Source organism: Typopeltis vanoorti, chromosome 16, assembly GCF_054136105.1.
Source record: "Typopeltis vanoorti isolate ZY-2024b chromosome 16, IOZ_Tvanoo_1.0, whole genome shotgun sequence".
NCBI lineage: Eukaryota > Metazoa > Arthropoda > Arachnida > Uropygi > Thelyphonidae > Typopeltis > Typopeltis vanoorti.
In genome coordinates this window covers 70700410-70725240 of record NC_143564.1, presented here as the reverse complement: position 1 = coordinate 70725240, position 24831 = coordinate 70700410, and the positions used below count along the sequence as shown (strand labels likewise).

Below are 24831 nucleotides of genomic sequence, written 5' to 3'. Positions count from 1 at the left end.
CTTAAAAACTGAGTTTTTCATCCTACATGCAGACAAATAGATCCTGTGAACACATGCAATTTACAGACAAAAAAAAAACAAACTAGTTTTGGTAGGCAGTAGATGGCATTGGTATGTGTGATAATGGTAGTGGTGATTTGCTGTAGTTGGTAGATTAAGTGGTGGAGATGGAGAGTTGTAGAGTAGCTATCCTCCCTCAATGAATCTTTGGACTTCTTGGTGTCATGTAGTAATAATAAAGGTTGAAACTGGTCTGGGTAGTGACCTTTCCCATAATGCATTGCATACACATGTCCATAAGGATATGTGTGCTTTGCATTATGGGATACTAAGGCAAGTGATGTGAAGTCATTATCCTCTTTATACGACTTGCCTAGTCGTGAAGTTACTCCACATGCAAACTTTGTTTGCTCACACTTGGATAAAGGATTAAACCAAGAATATAATTCCTTGGCATCTTTAATTTATAGTATAACCTAGTGGAAAAACTTTCAACAACTTCAGGTAGTTGGTTTCATCATCTAGTGCATTTCCACCTTATTACTTATTGAAGGGAGCCTAAAGTGGCAATGCAAAAGGAAAGTTTTCGATTTTTTGAGTTCCTCAGTTAAAATCACATTGGCCCCATATTGCTACTATTTGAGTACCTAATCTTTAAAGGTACCTGTGGCAGAATTATAAATAACAAATTACGTAATAACCACAGTAATTAACTTTAATGAAATGAAAGTACAGATACTTCATGCTGAAAATAACAGTGCATAGAACTGAAGATGCTAATAAACTATGCTTTGAAGCAGCTGCTTTACTCTTTAAAAGCAAATTACACTATGTAATTGATCTAGTGCTGAAACCCATGTGCCGTTTTTCATTAAGACAAAAGAGCCATTTATCTATATTTTGAAAGTGGATAAAGGAAAAGCTGTAGTTGGTAATGGATAAAGCTGACTAGGGGAAGAAGATAGACTGCCTTTTTACAGGATACCTCTGCCTCTCAAGAAATTAGTTATAATCCTATAAAAACACATTAGATAAGCTGCTTAATGAAGTTGTTAGTTGGGATCAAAATACTTTGAATAAGTTACACACCCATTTTGGAAGAACTCATTTTATATGATTCCCCCCCAAAAATTCATGAAGGTTGTCCAGTAAGACCCATTGTGAATTGTATTGACTCTCCCACCTATAGAATATGCTAAATTCTTTCGCGTTTATTAACTGCTCATATCGGACAATCCAGGTCATCCATCAAGAATTCCACACGTTTTCTTAAAAATCAAGAATATTCAAATAAGTCATTTGTTAGTCGGCTTTCACATTGTTTCCCTCTTTACCAACATTCTCTTATCTGACACTGTTAGTTTACTATATGATTACATTCCTGATGTTGTGAAGATTTTTGAATTTGTTATAGAATCAGGATATTTCAGCTGGAAAAACAAGATCTATAGACAGGTTGAAGGCACTGTGATGGATAGCCCTCTGTCTCCACCTTTTGGTAAACTATTTTTTTGAACATCTGGAAGATGTCTTTTTGTTCTTGTCCATTCATTCACAACCCTCTCTTTGGTTTCATTACATTGATGTTTTTGCTGTTTGGCCTTATTCTGAAAATGAACTTGCCACTTTCCTACAACAGATCAATAGCCTTCACCCATGCATTCAATTCACCATGGAAAAAGAAAATGCTAGTAGTTTACCATTCTTGGACATCCTCCTTACTTGCACAGCCTCTGGTATTTTGTCAACCAGTGTTTATTGAAAACCTACCTTTACTGGCAGAAGCATTCATCAAAAGTCTGCTCATTACACTTCTCAAAAAATTAGTGTTATCAAGTTGTTAATTAATAGAGCACATAATGTATGCTCCTCTCCTTCAAGCTTATAATAAAAGCTTCTATCAAAAGTTTAAAGGATGCAACCCTCATCAAATCCAGCAGATAACTGACTCCTATGTTTCAACACCTAAGGATTCATCAACAGACCACAAGGTTCCAATCCCTTTATATTTCTGTTTTTCTGAACCTACTGGTAGAATTTTGAAGCAGTATCATCTTATTCCTACATTTTCCTATCAACAAAATTTCTCACCTGTTACCATCTACAAAAGATAAACTGTCACCTCTATCATTTGCTAGTGTTTATCAGATACCTTACGAATGTAATTTGACATACTTTGGGGAGGCAGGCCATTCTGTGGGAAAAAAAGAATTAATTCACATCAATATTACATCGAATACATGAAATCTCAAAACTCTGGTTTGGCATAACATAGTATTGACACTAAACACGGTATCCAGTGGGATGAAGCTTGTTTTCTACAGAAGCTGTTTTAAATATGAATTCCTTTTTCAAAGAGTTCTGAAGCCCTTTTACATCAGCCAAACCTGAATTAAAATGTCCCCCCCCCCCAAAAAAAAAGAATTTTTCATTTTATGTAAATATCAAAAATAGTTTATTTTTTAATATATTAATTTCTAGTACATGGCAGCCATTTTTAATTGGTAAACAGATTGTTGTATGTATACCTTGTCCTGTTTCTTTGATTTGCTTGTTTCCAAATGCTGATAATGTACTGTTATTTTCAATATGAAATATCTGTACTTTGTTAAAGTTAATTACTGTGGTTATCATGTAATTTGTTGATTGAATACCTGTAACTAACTTGTATGTTATCCATCTTTCCTTTAATTTCATTTTTTATGCTACTAGTTCTTTCAGTCTATGAAGTACTTTAATCTAAATAGCTGATATTATAATCAAAACTTCAGGTGCATTTGTTATAACTTAAAATAGCATGCAGCTAAACAGGATTTTACTATAAGAAATCCACATCTCAATTTTGACTGCTCAGGATTTTTTTCATTTTCTAATTTTTGACTGATTGCAGTCAGTAACTTTTATACAGTGATAGTTTTAGTTCTGAGACTAGAGTTTTGAGACCCTTTGTTAACCTTTTTCACTGCTGAGAAAATAGAAACCAGCTAAAAATTTATGCCAACTTATTTTCAAGGTTTTTTTTTATAATTTAAATTTTAAAAAAATGCAATTTAGGCTGTGTATATTTAGAAATCAAGGTTATCCAAAATAGTGACACTCATGTTTAATTGAAAATCTTTCTCAATAATTTTATAGAATACTAAACATTCTGCACTGCCTTCAATATCCTTTCAGATGTCTGTTTTATATCATATTTTTTGATGCTGGGTACACACATAGGATAATGCACTGCTTAACACATATCTTTCTCTCTAGTTTTCTTTTCTTCAAGAGTTAGGTGTTTGAACACTCACACAGCAAATAAATTAAAGATGCCAAGAAATTATATTCTTAGTTTAAACCTTTATCCAAGTATATATTATGTGAAGTATCTTCATGATTTTACTACTTGTATATAGACGTTAATGACTTTGCATCAATTGTCTTAATATATGATAATGCAGGGCATGCTTCCTTCTGGATGTGTATAATGCTATGTATTATGGGAAGGACCAATACTCAGACCAGTTTACACATTTATTGAGGTCTCATCAGTAGGAGCCAGACCTATAAGAGCAACAACTATCAGTTGTGAAAATACTATATGCATGAACCAATAATATATATATTATTGGTTCATGCCAATTTCTCGGCATCTTTAATTTAATAAGGTGGTACACCTTATTAAAAATCACTTCTGCATTACTTCAATTTTGATATTTCTTCTGGGTCTGGTTGCCTCCGATGAGACCTCAATAATAGTCTCAACCAGTCTGAGGCATTCCTTCAAATGCATAGATATCATACATGTCTGAAAGGAAGTGTGCTCTTTGCATTATGGTATACTAATGCAGTTGATGTGAAGTCATTAGCCTCTGTATCCAAGTCATGAAGATATACTTGACATGTCAAGTTTGTTTACTTACGCTTTGAAAAAGGATTAAATTAAGGAGACAATTTCTTGGCATCTTTAATTTATAGTATAACCAAATGAAAAATTTTCAATACCCACACAGACAGGAATACCTAGTTATTTTCCTTTTTTGTGCAGAAGAACCAGCATTGAGAAGTTTTTTCTGTTAAATTTTTGAGTGAGGGATTAGTCACCAAGTGATGTTCATCCTGTTTTAGTGGTCACTCAGCATGTATTTTTGAAAAATTTCACTTGAGAGTCGGCAAAAAAAAAAATCTTCAAGCTTTTCCCTGATTTACTTTGAGAATTTATTTAGAACTTATGTTCAGAGGGGGGGGGGGATTTTCTATATTATTTCAAGGTTTGGCACCAACATTCAACAGAACTACTTGTATCTGACCTGTCAGTTGGTCAATAATGAAGCTATTTTGAGCATTCTATCTTTATTATTATTCAGGCGTCCATGGAGTCAAAAGACTCATTGTGGGAGGTCCTTCCTAAGAACATACAGTCTGTCAAGATTCATCGAGGGGAGGTCCCCCTTAAGAAACACAAAGTCTATCATATCACTCCTTATATATCATATCACTCCTTAAACTGTGGAATGCATCAGGCATTGCATTCCACGGTTCAACCATCCTCCACGCAAATTTTGTTACGCATCTTGCATAACAAAATACACAAAATGGCTGATTGGGTTAACTGTCTTTACTGATTTCATGTAATTTTCATGCCTTGTGTGTGTCTGCATGCATACATCCCATTATTTTTATTATCCCTGGGAATACAGACTGACATATTAGCCAGCAGAGATTTTTTTTTCTACTTTGTACCAGTACACATTACCTTTTGGATAGCAGATGTACTTGAATTGAACTCTTATATTCGTAATTATTATGATTACATCTTCCATGGAGTCAACACTCATGGGAGGTTCTTTCAACTGACAACATATATATCATATAGAATCTTTAAATCCTTAATACTCCTTGCATTAACAACACATTCTGGTAATGCGTTCCGTTCACTGACAATTCTCCATGTAAAAAATCTACTCCTTGCATCCCTTTTCAACACACTTTTACTTGACTTCCAGAAATGACCTCTGGTTCTTCCCCTCTCACCTTCTACTCTTTTTTTTCTTTTTATAATCTCCTCTGGATTAATCTGATAAAATCCTCTCACTAGCTTAAATATCTCTATCATATCATCTCTCTTCCTCCTATCCACCAAACTCTGCAATCCACATTTCTTCAACCTCTTCCCATATAGCCAGCATTACAAACTCCTGATATTGTCTTAGTCACTCATCTCTGGACCCTTTCCCATCCATTGAAAACAATGGATGGGAAAGGGTCCAGAGATGAGTGAACAAGGTTACCAGATCTGAGCACAACAGTCCAAGTGTGGTCTGATCAGTGCTTTATACAATGGCACAATGACTTCCTTATATGTTAGAGTACTTCTTATCATAGAAGCACTATGATGTGCCGCCTTTGGAACACTACCAATATGCTCTCTAAACTTCAATCTACCATTACTCCGAAATCTCTAATCTCATCTACTTCCTGCAGTACGGCACCATCAGTATAGTACACAGCCTTATATTTCTGCACTCCAAAATGCAACATCTTGAACGTATCGATATTAAAACTACAACTCCACTCTTTTGTCCAAATAAAGTCTTCAATCTTCCTGAAGGGATTCAACATCAGTGCTACTTATAATTCTTCCCAGCTTTGCATCGTTAGCAAATAACTGAAGATTCCTAGTCAGTTCACATAACATGTAGTTTACAAACAAGTTAAACAGCAGGAGCCCAACAACAACCCTGGGGCATGCCACTGGTTATTCTCCTTTCTCGAGACACTGCTCCATCATACACAACCTGCTCATATCATTCAGAGAGCCAATCTCTGATTCATCTAACCAATATATTATCTATTCCCATCCTTTTGTATTAGGATGGGAATAGATAATATATTATATTCACTGTAGCTTGTACACCAGCTTATGTGATAACCTATCAAATGCTTTTGCAAAATCTAAGAATATCATTGTATATGATTCTCCCTTATCTAACTCACTTGTCACCTTATCATAAAATGCAATTAAATTACTGAAACAGCACGAAACCTTTGCAAATCCATGTTGACCATAAAGAATGCTCTGTCCATCAACCCAATTCTGTATTCTATTCTTTACCAATCTCTCTAACACCTTGACCACAACTGCAGTTACACAGACTGGTCTATATTTGGAGACTTCTGTCTTAGTACCACTCCATAAGCATGGTTCTATTTTGCCTTCTTTTCACTCCTTAGGAACCTTACTCACTGCAAGACTTTCATTAAATAATGGTCAAGGGCATAGCCAACTGTGATGCACTATCCTTAAGAATACTTCGTGATATGTCACTTAAAACTCGCCAAGAATGGCAAGGCTGCAGGAGTGGATGGTATTCTCCCTGAGTTTCTATAACATCTCGGTCAACAAAGCCAAACATAGTTGGCCGCCCTTTTCTCAGAAATTATGACTGTAAACTACAAAATCTGTGGTGGGAAGCCAAAATAATTGCAGTGTCCAAATCAGGGAAAGATCCAAATGATGTGAAAAATCTATGCCTAATCTTATTGCTTTGCTTCACCTTTAAGCTCTTTGAAAGAATTCTCCTTAAAAGAATTTCACCACTCATCGAAAGAGCACTCCCGATTGAACAAGCTGGCTTCAGGCCAGGAAGAAGTTGCTGTGACCAGGTCCTGGCCCTGACAACACAGATTGAAGCAGGCTTCCAGAAGAAACTTAAATCTGGAGCCACTTTCATTGATCTAACATCAGCTTATGACAGTCTGGATCAGGGGCCTCCTCCTAAAGCTAGGAACTATTATAAGGTATAAAAAAAACAAAAAAACTTTCCAGCTTTTTGAATTCATTCTCTCCAACAGAAAGGTCTGAATCCATATTGGCGGAAAAAAGAGCAGGCCCAGATTCCTTCACAACGGTCTCCCTCAGGGCTCTGTGTTATCCCCTTTACTTTTTAACATCTACATGTACGACTTACCACATACCAGCTCAAGCAAGTATATGTACGTTGATGACTTAGCAATCCTTCATCAATCTACCTACTTTGCCAACCTGGAATTAACCTTGAACACAGACTTGAACATCCTGGAAGAGTACTTCAAGCAGTGGTACTTGAAGCCAAATCCAACAAAAACTATGTCCATAGTATTTCACCTGAACAATGCAGAGGAATCGACACCTCAACCTTTCTTTCTGTGGAAAAATGGTAGAACACGAGCCTCACCCGAAATACCTTGGAGTGAGCTTGGACAGAAGCCTAACCTATAAAAGGCACATCACCAACCTGTCCAACAAAATTAAAATGAGAAACAATATCATTTCAAGGCTTGCTGGAACAGAATATTGTGCAGAAGGGCACAATATTCTGCACTAGCCCTCGAATTCTCTGCAGCAGAATATTGTGCCCCTGTCTGCGAAAGAAGTTCACACTAACATTATAGACACCCAACTTAACTCTACCGTGCGCACAATTAGTGGGACAGTGAGAAGCACCCTCTCCTGGCTGCCTGTCTTATCTAACATTGCTCCATCAAACATACAGAGTAGACGAGCCTCAATTAAAGAATTTATTAAAGCAATGAGCAACCCACTCCTGCCCTGCACCAGACTCTCATAAATCCACCTAGTCTTCGCCTAAAATCTAAAGCCTCTCTGGTCCATGGACGAACTCTCTTCAGCTGTCCTGCCATCAACACCTGACATGTGGAGAGAATACTGGTCCAACAAACGGCTTCCTGATAGAAGATCCCTGTGCTCTGCAGCCTGGTTTTGATCTTCCTAGGAAGATTTGGTCATCAATCAGCAGGATCAGAACTAACTAGGGCAGATATGACTACCTATTACATAAATGAGGGCTGTTAGACCACCCTTATTGTGATTGTTCTCCTGTGGCTCAGACGATTACTCATATTGAGAACAACTGCCCGAGGTGCCAATTTCACAGTGGTGGCCTACAGGACATCCACAAGGTGACAGATGAGGCCTTGGATTGGCTTTCCAGACTGGACATTGACCTGTAGTTGTTCTGTATTCCAGAACAACTATGTTTTCACTTAAAAATTGAATCACTTTTTTGAAAATTACTAGCAATATTAATGCAGCTGACTTGCCCTTCCTCTGACAAGTTGATTATGTCTTCAATTTTTGTTCTCTAGCTAGTTTACATATCTGCAAGGTAACCCCAAGATTCCAAAATCATCTTGCGACCTTCACTTGCCCACACAGTTATCAAACCTATAGCATACATGTGGCAAGATGATTTCTTCTGCAGTCTTGGAGTTATCTTGCAGATGTAAACTAACCAGAGAACACAAATTGCAGAGATAATCAACTTGTCAGAAAAATGGAGGCAGGTGCATTATTGCTGGTAATCCTCAAACGTAGAACTATTCTTGAAAGATAATTTAGATTATAACGTGTGTTAGTGGAACTCATTTCATTCACTCACTCTCTCTTTCTCTTTGTTTCTTTGTTTTATCCATTTGGATAAATGTACCTCCCCATATTTCAAGCTTAAATAAAAAATATACTCTAATATTAAAATTACTTCTACATAAAAAATTAAAGCAATATTTAAGGAAATTGTATGTTAATTAACATCTATTATTACTTTTCAGTGAAATCCTAAGACTCATGGGAAAACTACTATTATGCTGTCTTAAATTTATTCATTGTCCCTAGTTCATTTCCAGCTGTATCCATAGATGCAAATTAATTTTATTCAATCTTATTAACCAGCTACATAATCAACATATTATTCATTCACATTTGTAGCATTCATAATACTCCAATGTATCCTACATGCATACCACTCTCTATTTAAAAACCTACTCGTTACCACACTATAACTTTCAGGAATAGCTTCTGGTAAGTTCTTTTTTTTCTTTTGGTAAGGTCTTCTCATCAGCTTGTCTTAATGCACTATAACCACAGTCTGTCATCACTCCTCCAAGAAGTCATAAGTCTCATTTCAAGTGTAGTGATGATCATATCACCTCTCAATCTTATTTACTATTTCTGCACTTCTCATACCTAGTGCTTTTGATCATATCCTCCTTTATGAAGTTGCCAAGGATGGTCTCTTGCATAAAATGTTTAATTTATTTTATATCATATCATAGTGTCTTTTTCTAAATAATATGCTATAACCCTTTGGCAATTCTGGATTATACTTGTACTTCTAGCAACAGTCATTTTTATCACCCTTCCATAGTTGCTCATTATGGGAGTTCTTTGCTGTTGCCCACAAAGATCATTGAACTGTACTTCTAACTCATTTGCTTCTTCTTCCATACTGTTAGGCAATACACCCACTCACCAGCTGCTGGCTGAATCTTAAAGAAATACATTACACACACACACACACACACACACACACACACACACACACACACACACACACATATATGCAAAAAAAAACCTACAAAAAGAATATCAATCTGATAAATCAGGTATAAGTATAAGCAACAACTATCATTAACTAAACTGTTAATTCAAATTTTACTCTATAATTATTAATTACAACTAGCTAAGAATGTTAAGATTATTCTAAAAAGCTTTATAGCTGTGTCCAAAAAAGTGAGGTTAAGATAAATAAATTAAGCACATCCAGTTCCTCTTTCACAATTTTGAATGTTTCAGCTGTGGTTTGAGAAAAACTTAAATGAAATCAAGTGTATATGTGAACTGGTCAGAAAATAAAATGCTTCAAGGGCAAGATTGACATAATATAGGAGGAAGAAATTGCTAGTACATTAATCACTTGGAAATTGATAAGATTAGGTTAGGGTACAGGTAATACTTCTGCCTTAATAATAAACAGATCTCAATTAATTCACTTTTGATCATCTTCAATGAATCGATTAATCTGGAAAAAGTACCTTTTGGACTGGAAGTTTGCAAGATTTACTCCAGTTCTTCCTAAGAGTGGTTAGTATCACAAATAAAAAAAATGGAAAAATTAGGAATCTTATCAAGGATATTCGAGTTCCCTTAAGGGTCAAAGTCAAATAACTAAGAGGAGACCTCCACATCACCTTTCAGGAATACGGAGAACTGACTGGGACTTTTGACTTGATGTCCAGTCATCACCTTCATATAGTGCACCCTATTAATAGGTATCTATTAGGTGCTGAACAAACAAGGAATGGGCTGGAAATTTGGGACTTAGCTAACTAAATTACTCTTCATTGGCTTAAACTACAAATGAATATGATGGTACAACATAATGATATGTTGCTCAGTTAAACAAGATCCTTTACTGTTTTCATCAGGGAATCTGTTTCATTACTGGAACAAGCTCCAACTTAACATCATCTAGAAGAAGAAAGATAAACCAAACATCAGAAATGAAGATACGAACCATCAATATAAGGAGTTTTAATGGAAAGGAAATGAAATTAAACTTGCAGAATAATTGGAAAAGTACTACATGGACATAATTGGCATTACTGAGACAAAGTGAGATCTTACTGACTATAGATCAGTGGTTCTTAACCTTTTCAAAGTCATGGAACACTTTTGATTATAAGAAAAATTTGGGGAACACCAAAAGCATTAGGGTCATAAAACTAGCAATAAAAATATGCATGGACTTGCCTTTTTATAAAAATGGAACTTATTTTAATGTGATACATGAGCTTGTTGGCTTTTGCAGATTTCAGCAATATCAGGTCTAATATGTGAGCTACCCTCATTTCTTTGTCTATATTAGTAAGTCTTTCACGCTTTTTAGTTTTTATGAGTTAATATTGGGAAACTGAGCTCACACAAATATGATGTTGAAAACTAAGAAAATTTTCTGTGCTCTTATGGAGAGAGAGCTGGGTATTCGGCTTGGACAAAAATCCAAAATTCCTCAAATGTTACTTCAGAGAATTTCATTTTTAGAGTACGATCCGTTGATAAGTTAACTAATTGTTCTTCTTGTAAAGAAAATTCACAACTCTATGTATTAACTGGGTGAAATGAATTTCTCATTGTCATAATTGTGTGCATTTAAGGAAGGAAAGTAACTTGATCTTTTCTTCCCATATTGTTAATTGTTCTATTATAACAGAAATAATTCCCTCGACATTTTTATTCAGAGTAGCCAGTTACACTCAGAACTGTGTCATGAGACATCTTTCACCGGTGGAACACTTGTAACCAGTTCACGGGACACGAGTGTTCCAGGGAACACCTGTTAAGAACCACTGCTACTATAGCAGTTATGTTCAGGCAATAATGATCAAGGCAAGAAAGGAGTAGCAATAGCATTCAACACCAAACATGAAGATAAACTTCTTGATTGAAAGCCAGTTTCAATTAGCGATATGGGCACACTTCAAAATGAGGAAATGGACAAGCTACCTTGTCCATTTCCTCATTATTTATTATTATTTCCTCATTAAGTCATTAGAACAGGCAGCTGACATAATGGGAATAGTAGTTCTTGTTGGTGATCTTAACAGCAGAGTGAGAAATGAATTCCACCAGGCATATAGGAACATTTTTTGGGAAAATTTGGAGGAAAGGGCAAAGCTAAGTATATGCTGAATTGCTGCTCAGGACACAGACTAGTCATTACTAACACCACGTTCTAACATGTGCAGAAGTTCATGTAGAGACACAAGAAATAAAATCCTCACTGACTACATCATTGTTGATAGTGATATTTTCATGCTGGTTTAAGATGGTGTACAGAGGATTTGAAATTGGAAGTGACCGTTAGTTAGTGCAAAGGCAGGATAAACATAGATATTACATTGAAAACAGCAGTATATAAGAAAGTTTTAAAAAGAATTAAAGTTCATCATGCGTATCAAGGATTTAGGCCTAGCATGGCCTGTTCTGGCCTTAGAAGTCATTATTGAATCGTTTAAGAGGACGTCCTGGTTTTCTTTTTCCTAATGGCTTGTACTTTAAGGCTTGTTTTGGTAATCTTTCTATAAGAATTAAAGTTGAGCAGCTTTTACAGGTAAGCTGTAGATTGGACTATACAAACATTATTGAAGAAAATTTGAAGCAGCTTGAAAACCAGAACCAAACCTTTGAGTCTCGGTGGTAAACTCCTAAAGAAGGCATTGATTCAGCTAGGGAGGTAAGATTGTCTATAAGGAGAGAAAAATAACCACCCCATGGCAGACGCAAGTTAAAGAAGCAGTTTTGGAAAAGAAGAAAGCATACCAAAAACTCTTAGCAAATAAGTTGGCAGATTCTCTAAAATAATACAGAGAAATGTACGAGAGAAGCTATGTGTAAAAATAGCTAAACAAAAGTTATAGGAAGACTTCAGTAAGAATATAGAAATAAATATCAGGAAGGTGGCAAAATGTTCTGGAGACTATTGAAAAAGCTTAGAAATGGAAGAAAGAGTGCTGTGAAAGGAATCAAAGATAAGTGACATGAAAACTAAAGATAAGGATCTCCTAGATGTCTGGAGTAATTACTTTGAAAGACTGATATGAAATAAGCATTGATAAAAGGACGGTAGTAGAAAATTTTCTAGAGAAATGCAAACAGGAGTACATATCAATGCTTGAGGTAGAAAATGCTGTCAAAAAACTTAATGTGGAAAGGCAGCTGGAGTAGATGATACTCCACCAGAAATGCTCAAATATGGAAGAATAAGAGTTTTGCAGTGGCTACACTGCTTAATTAGGTTGAATTCCAGATGATTGGAACAGAGCTCTAATAGTTCCCATCTATTAAAAAAATTGAGAGGGGGGAATAAAGTTGACTGTGATAATTAGAGGAATTTTTTAACATAAGTGTTCCAGGTAAGATTTATGCAAGCATGCATAAATCTTACTTTGAGAAGAGGTTGAGAAAGGTTGTAGAAGAACAAGAAGAAAAACTTGGAGAATGAGAAGCTAGGTTCAGACCAAATAGAGGTTATCAAGATCAGATTTTCACTTCTCAACAAATAGTTGAGTAATCATGGGAATATGACAAAGATCTAAACTTAAGTTTTGTAGTCTAATCTTTAAAGGTACCTGTGGCAGGATATTATAAACAACAAATTACATGATAACCACAGTAATTAACTTTAATGAAATGAAAGTACAGATATTTCATACGGAAAATAACAGTACATCATCAGTGCCTAGAAACTAGCAAATTGAAGAAACAGGAATACAGGGTGTGTGTGTGTGTGTGTGTGTATATATATATATATATTTTTTTTTTTAAAAAAAAACTGTTGTGTGCTAGAAGTTAATATTAATAAATACATAATAAATATTATTTATTAATTTCAAGGATGAATATTATCTTCACTCATATTTATCATCTATATCAGCACTTCCCAAACTGGGCTGCAGCTTGGGGGCCATAGGTGAAATAATGAAAACAAATTTAAAATCTTTTAAGACTAAGTAGATTTTTTTTTATCTTAAAAGAAATATTTTAATTTTTATTATTTATTTAATTTTTTGTTATTTTTTATATTTTAATGGGAAAAAATTGCACATTAGTGCAGGTTCACAAATTTTGCTTCGTGTGTATTTCGGCACTTAATGAATATTAGTAAATATATGCTTATTCATATAAGTTTCATTTGAAAGCAGAAATATAAGAATTGCAGTTTCAAATATTTCACCTGATATTGACTTTTTGTGTAGCAGTATTGAAACACATCAAATTATTATTAAACTTCTTTTGTTTTTAATTCATTCTTTATTACTAATTGTTTTACAGTTTCATGTGCTTCTACTGCAAATGTACAATAACAATATATCTATCTATATAAAAATATAAGATAATGTGTCATGTAAGATGCTAAAAATGTAATATTTGCATTTGATTTTTGCAATATTCACTGTGTATGTTTTGTATTGAATATAAATACAATAAATATTATAATAATATATGTCTATATTAAGATTTGGGGGGGGGGGGCATGAAATATTTTAATTTTTTCAAAGGGGCCCTGACATCCAGAAGTTTGAGAAGCACTGATCTATATGGATCACATTATGAAAGAAAGTGACATTAAGCCTTATATTAGAATGGGAGATATCGTATGTGTGGGTGGGGGTACAGTATCCTGAAAGAGGATGGTCACTAGTGGTGTGCTGCAGGGGTCAGTTTTGGGACCATTGTTATTTAATATTTATATTAATGATATTGAGATGGGTTTAACTAGTGATACAGATGATGCAGAATTGGTAGAGCAATGTAGAATTAAGCATCTGCTATGACCCTACAGGAGGACTTGAATAGATTGCATGAATGGGCAGTTAAGTGGATCTCACAGTTCAGTGTTGCAAAGTGTCAAGTTTTACAGTTTGGTAAGCAGTGATGAGATGCAAAGTAAGTTGGTGGGAGAAAACTTTAAAGGTAGTAGAGGAATGAGAAATCTGGGAGTGGTGGTGGACTGTGACTTGTAGAAATAGAGGTTATGATGCCATTGTATAAGGTTGATCAGGCCTCATATGAATTATGCACAGATTTGATCACTGGATTTTCATGGTGATGAGGATATGTTAGAAAAGGTCCAGAGAAGATTCACAAAAGTGGTCTTTGAATGTGGAGTATGAGGACAGATTGAGAGAATGTAAATTGCAGTCTCGTGAATAGGAGGAGGTATGATTAAGACGCAAGTTAGTCGAAGGTTATCAGGTTGACATGGAAGAGATTTTTCATAGAATGAGGGTGTGTGTGGGGGAGGGGTAGAACAAGAGGCTATCCCTGAAACTGTATGAGTGTGAGCTGAGTGAGGAGAAGCAGGTTCTTCATTCTTTACATGGAGAGTGGTTGGCGAGTTTAATGAATTGCCCGAGTGTGTTTTGAATATAGACACGTTGAATCAGTTTAAAGTACGGTTGGATTAAGCTTAGTGTATACATACCGTTATCTGACTCCATGGAAGTCAGATGTTAATAATAATATCAAAGTTAGCTCTTTACTTTATGCAGATGTTGTACTCTAAACACATCTAATTTTAATAACAAATTTAGTTAGATAATCTTAACAAATTCCACAAAGAGTCCACTCGGGGCACTCCCGTTCTCTCTCTCTCTCTTCATCTCTCACACTATTACTGTATTTCACTGCCAAGCACTTCTGTCTCTTCATTACCAATCTCCTGATTTTTGACTTCATCTCTTGCATGCATCATACACTATTACTTTCACACACTGTGCTTCCATTCAGCAATGCTTTCTTTAGTGCACTTGCTCCAAAGTCATTCAAATGCAACCCATCACACCTGTATAGTTTCATTTTTCTCTCAAACACATGCCATACATCCGCAAACTAGAACTTGTTTTGTTTTTAGAGGAAGTAGAGAGAGAGAGAGAGAGACAGATGGTGGATTAAAATTGAATGAAGAGGATGTATTCTGAATTGAGCACTTGGTCATTCAGGCAGTAGGACTGGATGGGATTTCACCTCATCTTAAGGGATGTGCTAAAAAAACTGATCATGCCACTGATTTGGCTGATTGAAGTCTAGCAATGAGGTAGGTTCTGTTCCTTTAGGAGTGAAAAGTAAGATATTGCCATTGCATAAGGATGGTAGTAGAATGAAAATATTAAACTGAGACTGGCTATTTCTTTTGTGGTTAAGATTTTAAAAAAAATAGAACTCTTATATAGAATTGGACAGATGAGGATAATATTTATGAATGCTAGGGTACTCTTGTTTTAGTAATTTGGTGGCATTTTATAATAAAGTAATAAGCATCTATTGAGGGAAAGACTGCTGTTTTTCTAGATTTTGCAAAGGGATAGGGTGCAACATAAATTGATATTTAAGGTTGCAGCATTCAGGTTTAGATATTGGGCTAGTGGATTGGATTGGAAATTGGATCAGATCTGAGCACAGTAATCTGGATTACTGTGCTCAGATCTAATCATTAGGATTGGGAGAGGATGAAGTAACTGTAGAAACATGATAGAGGCAGATTAAAGTGATAGTGATTGCAGAACATTAGTTATGTGACTGAGGGAATGTAATCTGCATGGAAGAGAAGTGATGTGTGGGGATTTTGTTGTCCTCACTCACCGAAATTTTCTACAAATCTATAGTACATTCATGCCATGGTTGGGCAAAGGATTTTTTTCCCTGCTTTTTTTTTTTACATAATCCAGAAATCCTACTCTAGAGACCAAGCATGAAACTTTTTAAGCCACTTCATACCTCCAATAAGCAGGATAGTGGTCTTGCACTGGGTGATGAAGTTCATCTCCCATTCATAAACATGTGGTGGAATTTGAAAACTTGCAGCCTGTTGGTTGGGGAGCAAATATGCAAACCACTTTGCCAACCAGCTGGACTGAGACATTATGCTTTTGAGGGATAGTTACCAGATGAACACTAAACATTTTTTCATAGTAGAATGAGGGGGAAAGGAACAAGGGTAGGAAATAATCCCTAGACATTGCAAAAAGATGTAAGAAATGAATTTTTTGCATGGAGATATGAACATGGAATATATTGCCTGAGAGTGTGGCAAGTGTAGACGATGAATTTCAGTGGCCTGACAGGCTTATCAAAGGCAGACCTTCCACAATAAGTCTTATGACTCTATGGAAGTTCAGAATAATAATACTCTAACCATAGAATTGCTGTTTCTTCAATACTGAGGTGTCAGAATAAGCTTCTGCTTAAGTTAATATATAGTATAACATGTTGCCTCTAGTATATACAGAACAAGCTGCATGAAATATTCTAGAGGAAATAAATTAATTCTTTCAAACATCTAAGATACCAGTGGATTCATTACTGATTGAACTAGTACAAGGAGAATACCATGAACCTATACTGACTGGGAATGAATGAGGCAATTTTTAATTATTCCATCTGGGAAAGATTGCAGCCATGCAGTACTGTGAATGGACTAAAAGATAATTTGGAAATCCTACTCTACAAAAATCACTTTACAAGCCACTTCCAGTAAGCAGGGTTGTCACTCACACTGGACAATAAAAAGCATCTATCATCAAAAGACATTCATTACTATGTGGCAGTGGGACTTGGTGGTTGGAAAATGAAAAGCCTTTTTGCCCTGTGAAAAGGCTGAAAAACATTAAATTGGCCTCTTGCTAATGGTCTGTCCTCTAGTTTGAAATCCTGTTTATTTGGAAATCATAGAGGAATCAACAGGTTAAACATATGCAAGGAAAAAAAAACTGCATTGAACAGCCAAGAGAAAATTAATAGTTTCAAATCTTATTGAATTGTCAACTGACCTTATGTTGTCATTAGATGTTTTCTTTACATAGCGACATATCTATTATAGTGAACCCTGAACTTGTTCACGAAAGCATTTCAGTAATGCAGCTTGCATACCACTCAGATTTTCTTCATTTTTCCACACGATTACATAACTTACAGGAATGGTTTATTGCTTTCTACTCTAATTCCTTCTATATTGATGCTGTGAAAGTCTTTCATTATCTTAATCTAGATCATACACATTATTTCATCCTATGCACTAAACTGCAATTTAAGTTTCCTCAGCCTCTCTCTATAGCTAGTGTTCTAGTCTTCATATTATTTCATTTACCTCTGTACCATATCAAGGGTTTCCTCATCACACTGGAAATGAGATGAATAAACTTATAAATTGTTCATGTTGGTCTGATCAGTGCCTTGTAGAATAGTACAACCACCTTATGTCTGTCAGTTTGCTCCTTATTAACTAGAGTATACTGTGTGTAATCATAACACTTGCAATGTGCTTCTGGACTTTAGGTCTCTGACAATCCCCATGTAGGTCCTGAATCTCAATATATACAACCTAAACTCTTGTATTCTAAAATGCAACTTATTTGTTGTTGAAATAGTAACCTATTTATCCGAGCTGCCTTTCTTAACTCATTCATGTCAGAATGAGTTTTATTCTGTGCTAGTGGATGGCAAGACGCACAACTAGGTAGTAATGTGCTAACCCTTCCTGCAGGGACTTGACATCAGCATCAAACTTTATCTCCCCATTTTTTGCATCATCAGCAAGCTGGTTGAAGTGGTCAATGTATCCACTCTGCAACCACATGCTGCAGGTTTGAATTCTGCTGTAGGCATAAATGTATGTAATTGTCTTTAGGTAGAAGAATTTCATCAACTAGTGTCGAGTGCTGTCCCACTTAAGGGGGGGGGGGGACTTGAAGTAGCTTGTCAAAGTTCCATGTTTGGTCTCCAGAGCAGGATTTCTGGTCTGTGAAAAATACAAATACATATAAAATTAATAAAAAGGAAAAATCCTTAGCTGACTCATGTATGAATGTAATGTAGGCTTACAATCACCTTTTTGTGCATGAGTTACATTAAAAAAAATATTAAATATCCTTTGCCATAATGAAATAACAAAATATTCAACAGTAATAACTCTGTAGTATTCCACTGGTTATTTTTCTATTCTGGGACCTTCCCTTTCTCCTTATGCAGAACTTTTGCTGTCAGACAACTAATCTCCTATCCATCTGATCAAACTGTTGTCCTTACTTCTCTTTCTCCCCTTACTTATTCATTAATGTGATGTAGTGATCTGTCACTAATTGCAGAGTTCAGAAATATCACTGCATATGACTTATTTTTTCTTCATCCAGCATAGTTGTTGCATCATAAAATACCTATACATCAATGAAGCAAGATCTTTTTTTACAAACCATTGCTGACTATTGTAGAAAATATGATTATAATCCTGTTTGCTATCTTTAATACCTTAACCATTACTAAAGATATACAGACTTGTATAATTAGAAACATATGCTTTAGGCTGTGGCATTATTTTAGCCCTTTCCATTTTTTTTTTTTTTTTTTTTTATTTGCAAGATGATCTGTTAAGGAACCAGGTAAGGCATAATTAACTGCACTGCTCATTCCCAAAAAATACATAGTGATAAATTATCTAGACTTCACAGCCTTTTTTCATAAATATCTATTCCTTTACTTCTGATCCCTCTAGCATTAATCTTCCTTTTGGAATTTATACATTGCTCTCATTACTGAAATATGCTAACTAAATAATTCCATTGTATTCTCTGTAGTGATCAGTTTACCATCATCATCAACCCACCAGTGTTGCTCTTTCATGCTCATTCTTCCTCTTGCTTGCCATGATAACAGAAAATCCTTTGTTACCATGTAATAAATAAGATCATTGGATCTTATTTATTCCTGATAGTCCAATTTCCCCTGCTTTCTTTCTTTGCTTTGCTTGTATGTATCTTCCTCATTTTCCCACATTGCTTGCCAAATTTCACTCATTTTCTTTATTTTATCTTTCTGACATTTGATAACTTATATTAGTTATCAGATACATGCTTTTTGTTCACCCACTATTCTCCAGGTAAAAATAGTGTTTACTACAGAAATGCAAACTGCTAGGATGACCTCTTGTTTTGCCGTCTACTCTGAAAAAAAAAAAAAAAAAATTCTTCTTCTGAGATGGTGAATGTAAATTATGTCCCAATCCTCTCATCCCTTCCTATCCACCAGATTGAAGAAATGTCATCAGATACTTAACATTTAGAGACCCATCTTCCTCTTCTCTAGAACCTTTCAGTCATCAAAACCAGCTGAATACATCTGCTCAGTAATTAAAGTACAGAACTGCTGCCATAATCTTTTTTGTCCTCAGTTTTAAGTGTGGTTTCTAAATTTCAGCTCCTGGTATCCCAGATCTTATCACCTTCCTTTATTGCCAGATTGCTCAGATATTTAAAGGTGATAAAAAATCTACATATTGTCAAAGTAGCTAGCCTGAGTATTCTTTACTGGGTATCATGTAAGGAATGAAATTTTACCTGATACTGTTGTCCAGTTTTGTTTGTCCACAGAACTGGAGATTCTCTAGAAAAACTCAGAACTGAATGGATTGACAGGGGAGCCAGTATTACTGAGAAAAGAGGGCTCTAGAAGGAAAAGATAAGTCCTGTGGTGTCATGTAAAGGTGCATTTCTTTCAATACTGAGTTTTTTTTTTTGCATATTTGCAAGCCTGTTTAAGTTTTTATTTGAATTACTGTAATACTAATGACATCAACTAATGAAATCAGTATGTGATGGTACCACTGGTAAAGCAGTCCAGATGCCATCTGAATTGCTTGGATCTGATCACTGGGATATGAAGATAATAAACTTTGTAGGGTAAGTATGAAAATGATAACTGTCAAAACTGGCTTTAAGAATCAGGTTGAGAGTATGTATTCTGCAAAGTTTAGAGGAAGGGATGATATGATTTGAAGCATTTAAGTTGAGCGATATTTACCATATGGACACTACAAATGTTTCAATTGGTAGAACAGGAGACCATAAGGGTGCTAGTGTCATTCTTGGAAAGAGCTATGTACTGTTCAGATAAGTATTTATTTTTAGTAAATATTTGCAGTATTTCTAATCCTTATTTTTTATTATTAAATGTGTTTAATTGTGACTATCATTACCCAATATATTGGGTTGGCAAATAAGTTCGTATGGCTTATGCGTTAGTACAAGTTTATGCTGCTTCTCCTGTCGCTATTGCGCAGTTGAAAGGTGACATTTCACATAACCTTTCGTTGAATTTTCGTTCGGCCTACTTCAGTTGCGTGTTTGTAACATACTTTTAGAAATGGAAGGAAATAACGTACATTACTGGCATATTTTGCTTTTTTATTTCAAAAAAGGCAAACTAGCTGCAGAGGCCCATAAAAAAAAAAAAAAAAAAAAAAAAATGCCGCGTATATGGGGATGGTGCCTTAACAGAATGTGTTTGCCAAATTCCGTTCTGGAGATTTCAACGTCAGTGATGCGCCTCATGCGGGAGATTGCTGCAGTACTGAATATATATTCCATACAAGCGTTGAAAACCATTTGCACAAGCTGGGATATGTTTCAAAACTCGATGTTTGAGTGCTGCATGAATTGACTGAGGCCAATATCACTGCTCGCATATCCACATGTGATTTGCTGCGAAGTCGCCAAGAAAATGGCCAATTTTTGAAGTGGATGATTACGGGAGATGAAAAATGGATCGTGTACGATAACGTGCTACGTAAAAGATCATGGGGACACGAGAATGAACTGCCGAAAGCGGGATTGCACCCAAAGAATATCATGCTCTCTGTGTGGTGGGATTATAAAGGTGTTGTCCACTACAAGGTGTTACCGTCAGGCAGAATGATTGATTCAACTGTCTATTGCTCACAGTTAACGCAACTGCCCCATGCAATTAGCACAAAACGTCCTGAATTGGCAAATCGGAAAGGAGTTGTCTTTCGCCACCACGAGACCGCCAGACCCCACACGTCGTTAACAACTCCGGAGTAAATTGTTACATCTTGACTGGGATGTTTTACCACATCCTCTGTATTGACCTGGCACCTTCTGATTACCACTTATTCTGATCTTTGCAGAATTCTCTGAACAGGAAAACCTGTGCCAATGAGGAGGCTGTCAAAAGACACCTAGATCAGTTTTTTGCCAGTAAATCTCAGGAGTTTTATGAAGTTGGCAGACAGATGGCAAGAGGTCGTTGATAAAGAGGGTCAATGTATAACTGACTAGTATGTAGTGTATATATATATATATATTAAATAAAATGTGTTTCATTCCACTCTAAAAAACTGAATGAACTTATTTGCCAACCCAATAGTTACAAAAATATTCCATGTTCATGGCACTGATTCATATGAGAAAAAGGGTGGCCAAAACTTTCAGTGACATCAATATGCAGGATTTGTGATGTAGTGTGTGTTTAATGTGTTCATTGCTGAAAGTGAGTGGTTTTTGGTGCAGTAGTGGAGTGTATATTGAAAATGTTTCATGAGTGAGTACAAGAAATGAGTCATGTCGAAAGTGGGAGAATGAAGTAGCTAACATACCGGGTGATTATAAAATAACGTCAAGTGTTCAGAACCCTCTAGCGAGTAATGTATTGGACGAAACACACCAATATTTGGTAGACGTACACAGTGGAACATGGGGATTCGATTTAACGAAAAAAAAAAGTACCAAAGGTCACCAACAGGAAATTTTGGCACTGCCAAATTAATTTTAATAAGTGTGACTAATGAATGACTAAATGGCAAATGAGAGACAGCACACATCAATTTCATGACGTTTATTGTTAATTACAAATGAGGTTCAATATGACCACCATTCTGATGTTCCAGGAACTGCATACGGTGCATGACATTTTCCACAGTGGCTCGCAACATATCGGAATTGATTTGTCTCACGTGTAACGTTATTCAATCTTTCAAAGTTGGAATATTGGGTACATGTCCTTGATTCACAATGCTTTTAAGAAATCCCCACAGCCAAGTCACAAGGATAGAGATCAGGGGATCTCAGTGGCCATGGTGTGGGAAATGCACAGCTAATGATTCTTCTGTCAGAGAAATGTTGTCGCAAAACACGCTGTACCTGAAGTCTGATGTGGGGTGGTGCACCATCCTGCATGAATATGGCCGAATCAAGACATCCTCTTTGCTGCAGTTGTGGAACCACAAAGTTCTGTAGCATATTGGCATACCTGTTAGTATTGACGGAAGGTCACTGGTCTGTTTTGGCGATTTTCCTCGTAAAAGTATGGACCGATGATAAAAAGATGCTGCAAATCCGCACCACACTGTGACTTTGGGCAAGTGGTTAGGCATGTGCAGATTAGTTGCAGCCCAAATGCAACAGTTGCATGGGTTAATATCACCATTCAAATAAAAGTGCACTTCGTCACTCCATAAAATCTGCCACGGCCATGCATCATCCACTTCCATGCGTACTAAGAATCTCAAAGATAAGTCGATGATAAGATAAGATGTGGTCGCATCTTATCTTATCTCAAAATCTCTTTTTTTGAGATAAGTCGATGATAAGAATCTCAAGATAAGATGTGGTCGCATCACCAGGGCACAATTCTTGAACATGACTGATTTTATAGGGGTAAAACTTCAACATCTGATGTAGGATTTTCCACACCGTTGTGTATGCCATATCCGTTTGCCGGGATATTGCTCATGCACTGCTGGTACCCTGCACATTCGTCATCTCCTGTTCCACAATAGCAGTTGCAACTTGTTGGTAATTGATTGGTTTGCATCTCCTGCCTACCTGCACTGCTAGAGTTCCAGTAGTTTCAAATTGCCGAATCAGTTTTCATAAGTTTGTTATGCTAATCTGTTAGTTTCGTAAATTTTTCATATGCCAAAAATCACGAAGACAAGCACTGGCATTATTCTTCTGCTGATAATAGAGTTTGACTAACAAAGCATGCTCATGTAAGGTAAGAGGCATCGAAAAGCAGTTCATCTACAAATGATAAGAAATCTCGTAGGCTTTCCTTTTATTGCATGATCACTTGCAAGAAACGCGATAATGCAAATTAATGCATTTTACTTGGTAAACACCGCCAAAATTTCTTCTGTTGGCGACTTTTGGTACTTTTTTTTTTGTTAAATCAAATCCCTATGTTCCACTGTGTACATCTACCGAATATTGGTGTGTTTCGTCCAATAATTACTCGCTAGAGGGCTCTGAACACTTGACATTATTTTATAATCACCTGGTGGATGTAAGGTAGGAATGTGCAAGTGTTGCAGAGAATGTAGTGAAAGCAGTGAATGATAGTGTATGAAGGAAATGGATGAAAGTAACAATATGAATGATGAGGTGACAGTGCAGAGAGAGAAAAAATAGCATGTTTATATAGACTTCAAGACAAAGCGTGAGCTCGATTGGCATATGGTACAGCAGGAGGGAGAATGAAAGAAAAAGTGAATGAGAAAAGTATAAAAGTGTGAGAAACCTGGAGTAAAGAGAAATTTTGAGAATTTGATAAGTGTACTCAATGAGAAAGTGATGAAAACATGTTTCTTAGGTGCAGAGATAAAGAATCTTTATGTTAGTGAAGCTTTTAGTTTGCATCAGGAGAAGTGAAAGGGTTGGTTTATGTAAGCACAATGATTTGAAAGGTGAGAAATCTTCAGTGAGAGAAGATATGAAATAGTTGTTAAAAGAAACAAAAATGATGAGTAAAAAAAGTTAAGACTGAATCTGTTGCCTCAGTATGACAGGCCATAATTGCTAATAGTCAATGAGAAGATTGCAGGAGGAATGGTGTACAGTTTATGGATAGGAGTGAATTTGATGGACAATAGGACTTATATACCTAATGGACCACATTTGAATGGTTTGGAGTAAAATAAAACATTTAATTAACATTTTTATAATTATAAAACAATTTTATCTAAATTTATAAATATAACTGCTTTAATATGCACATGTATTCAAATTATGATTTTAGGAAACGTGAAAATAGTTCTGGTTGTGCTTATAATCGTCCACTTTCACACCGACCACATACATTTCGGAAAGCCAAATATTATGGATATAGTTTTAGTAGCCACATTAATGGATTTGATCCTGATTATCCTATTAGTCGACCACCTGTATCTCCTCACCTGCTTAGCGATGATGAATGCCAGAAAGTGAGTATAATACAAACATATTGCTGTACTTAAAACTTTAAAGTAGTTTATCATCAAATTAGATGATCCTCTTGGCGCATTGTTTAAAAAATATATATCACTTAATATAAATAAATATTGCAGTGAGATTTTGGAGGGGTAGCACTGATATTTGTTTGCAATGATATAGACAACTTTAAATGAAATACTTAAGTTTTGATGGTTTATCACTAGATGTCTACTAGGCATGTTAAAACATTTTTATGATGATTGATGCATGTACAAAACATAACTCCAATGTATTTCAACCTGTGCTAGACATTTATCAGGGAGAGAGTAGATCAGTTGATAATATTCAAAACATGAATCACAAGACAAGTTATATACCAATGTACTTGCTTTTTCATGTCTCAATGAGTTAACAGGAGAATGCACTATTAGTTCAAAGGGAAACAATGGATAGCTATAATTCATACATAAC

At 35.7% G+C, this 24831-nt stretch overlaps 1 protein-coding gene across 4 annotated transcripts in view; it reads left to right on the top strand.

The window, feature by feature from the left end:
* The window catches only part of LOC150098114 (poly(A) RNA polymerase gld-2 homolog A-like), a 315041-nt gene that overhangs the window by 117762 nt on the left and 172448 nt on the right, over positions 1 to 24831 (top strand). For all 4 annotated transcript variants that reach the window (XM_090406209.1, XM_090406210.1, XM_090406207.1 and 1 more), the window contains one exon: positions 24188 to 24371. In XM_090406209.1, the coding sequence (XP_090262335.1) occupies positions 24188 to 24371 (184 nt within the window). The remainder of the gene's footprint in view (positions 1 to 24187; positions 24372 to 24831) is intronic.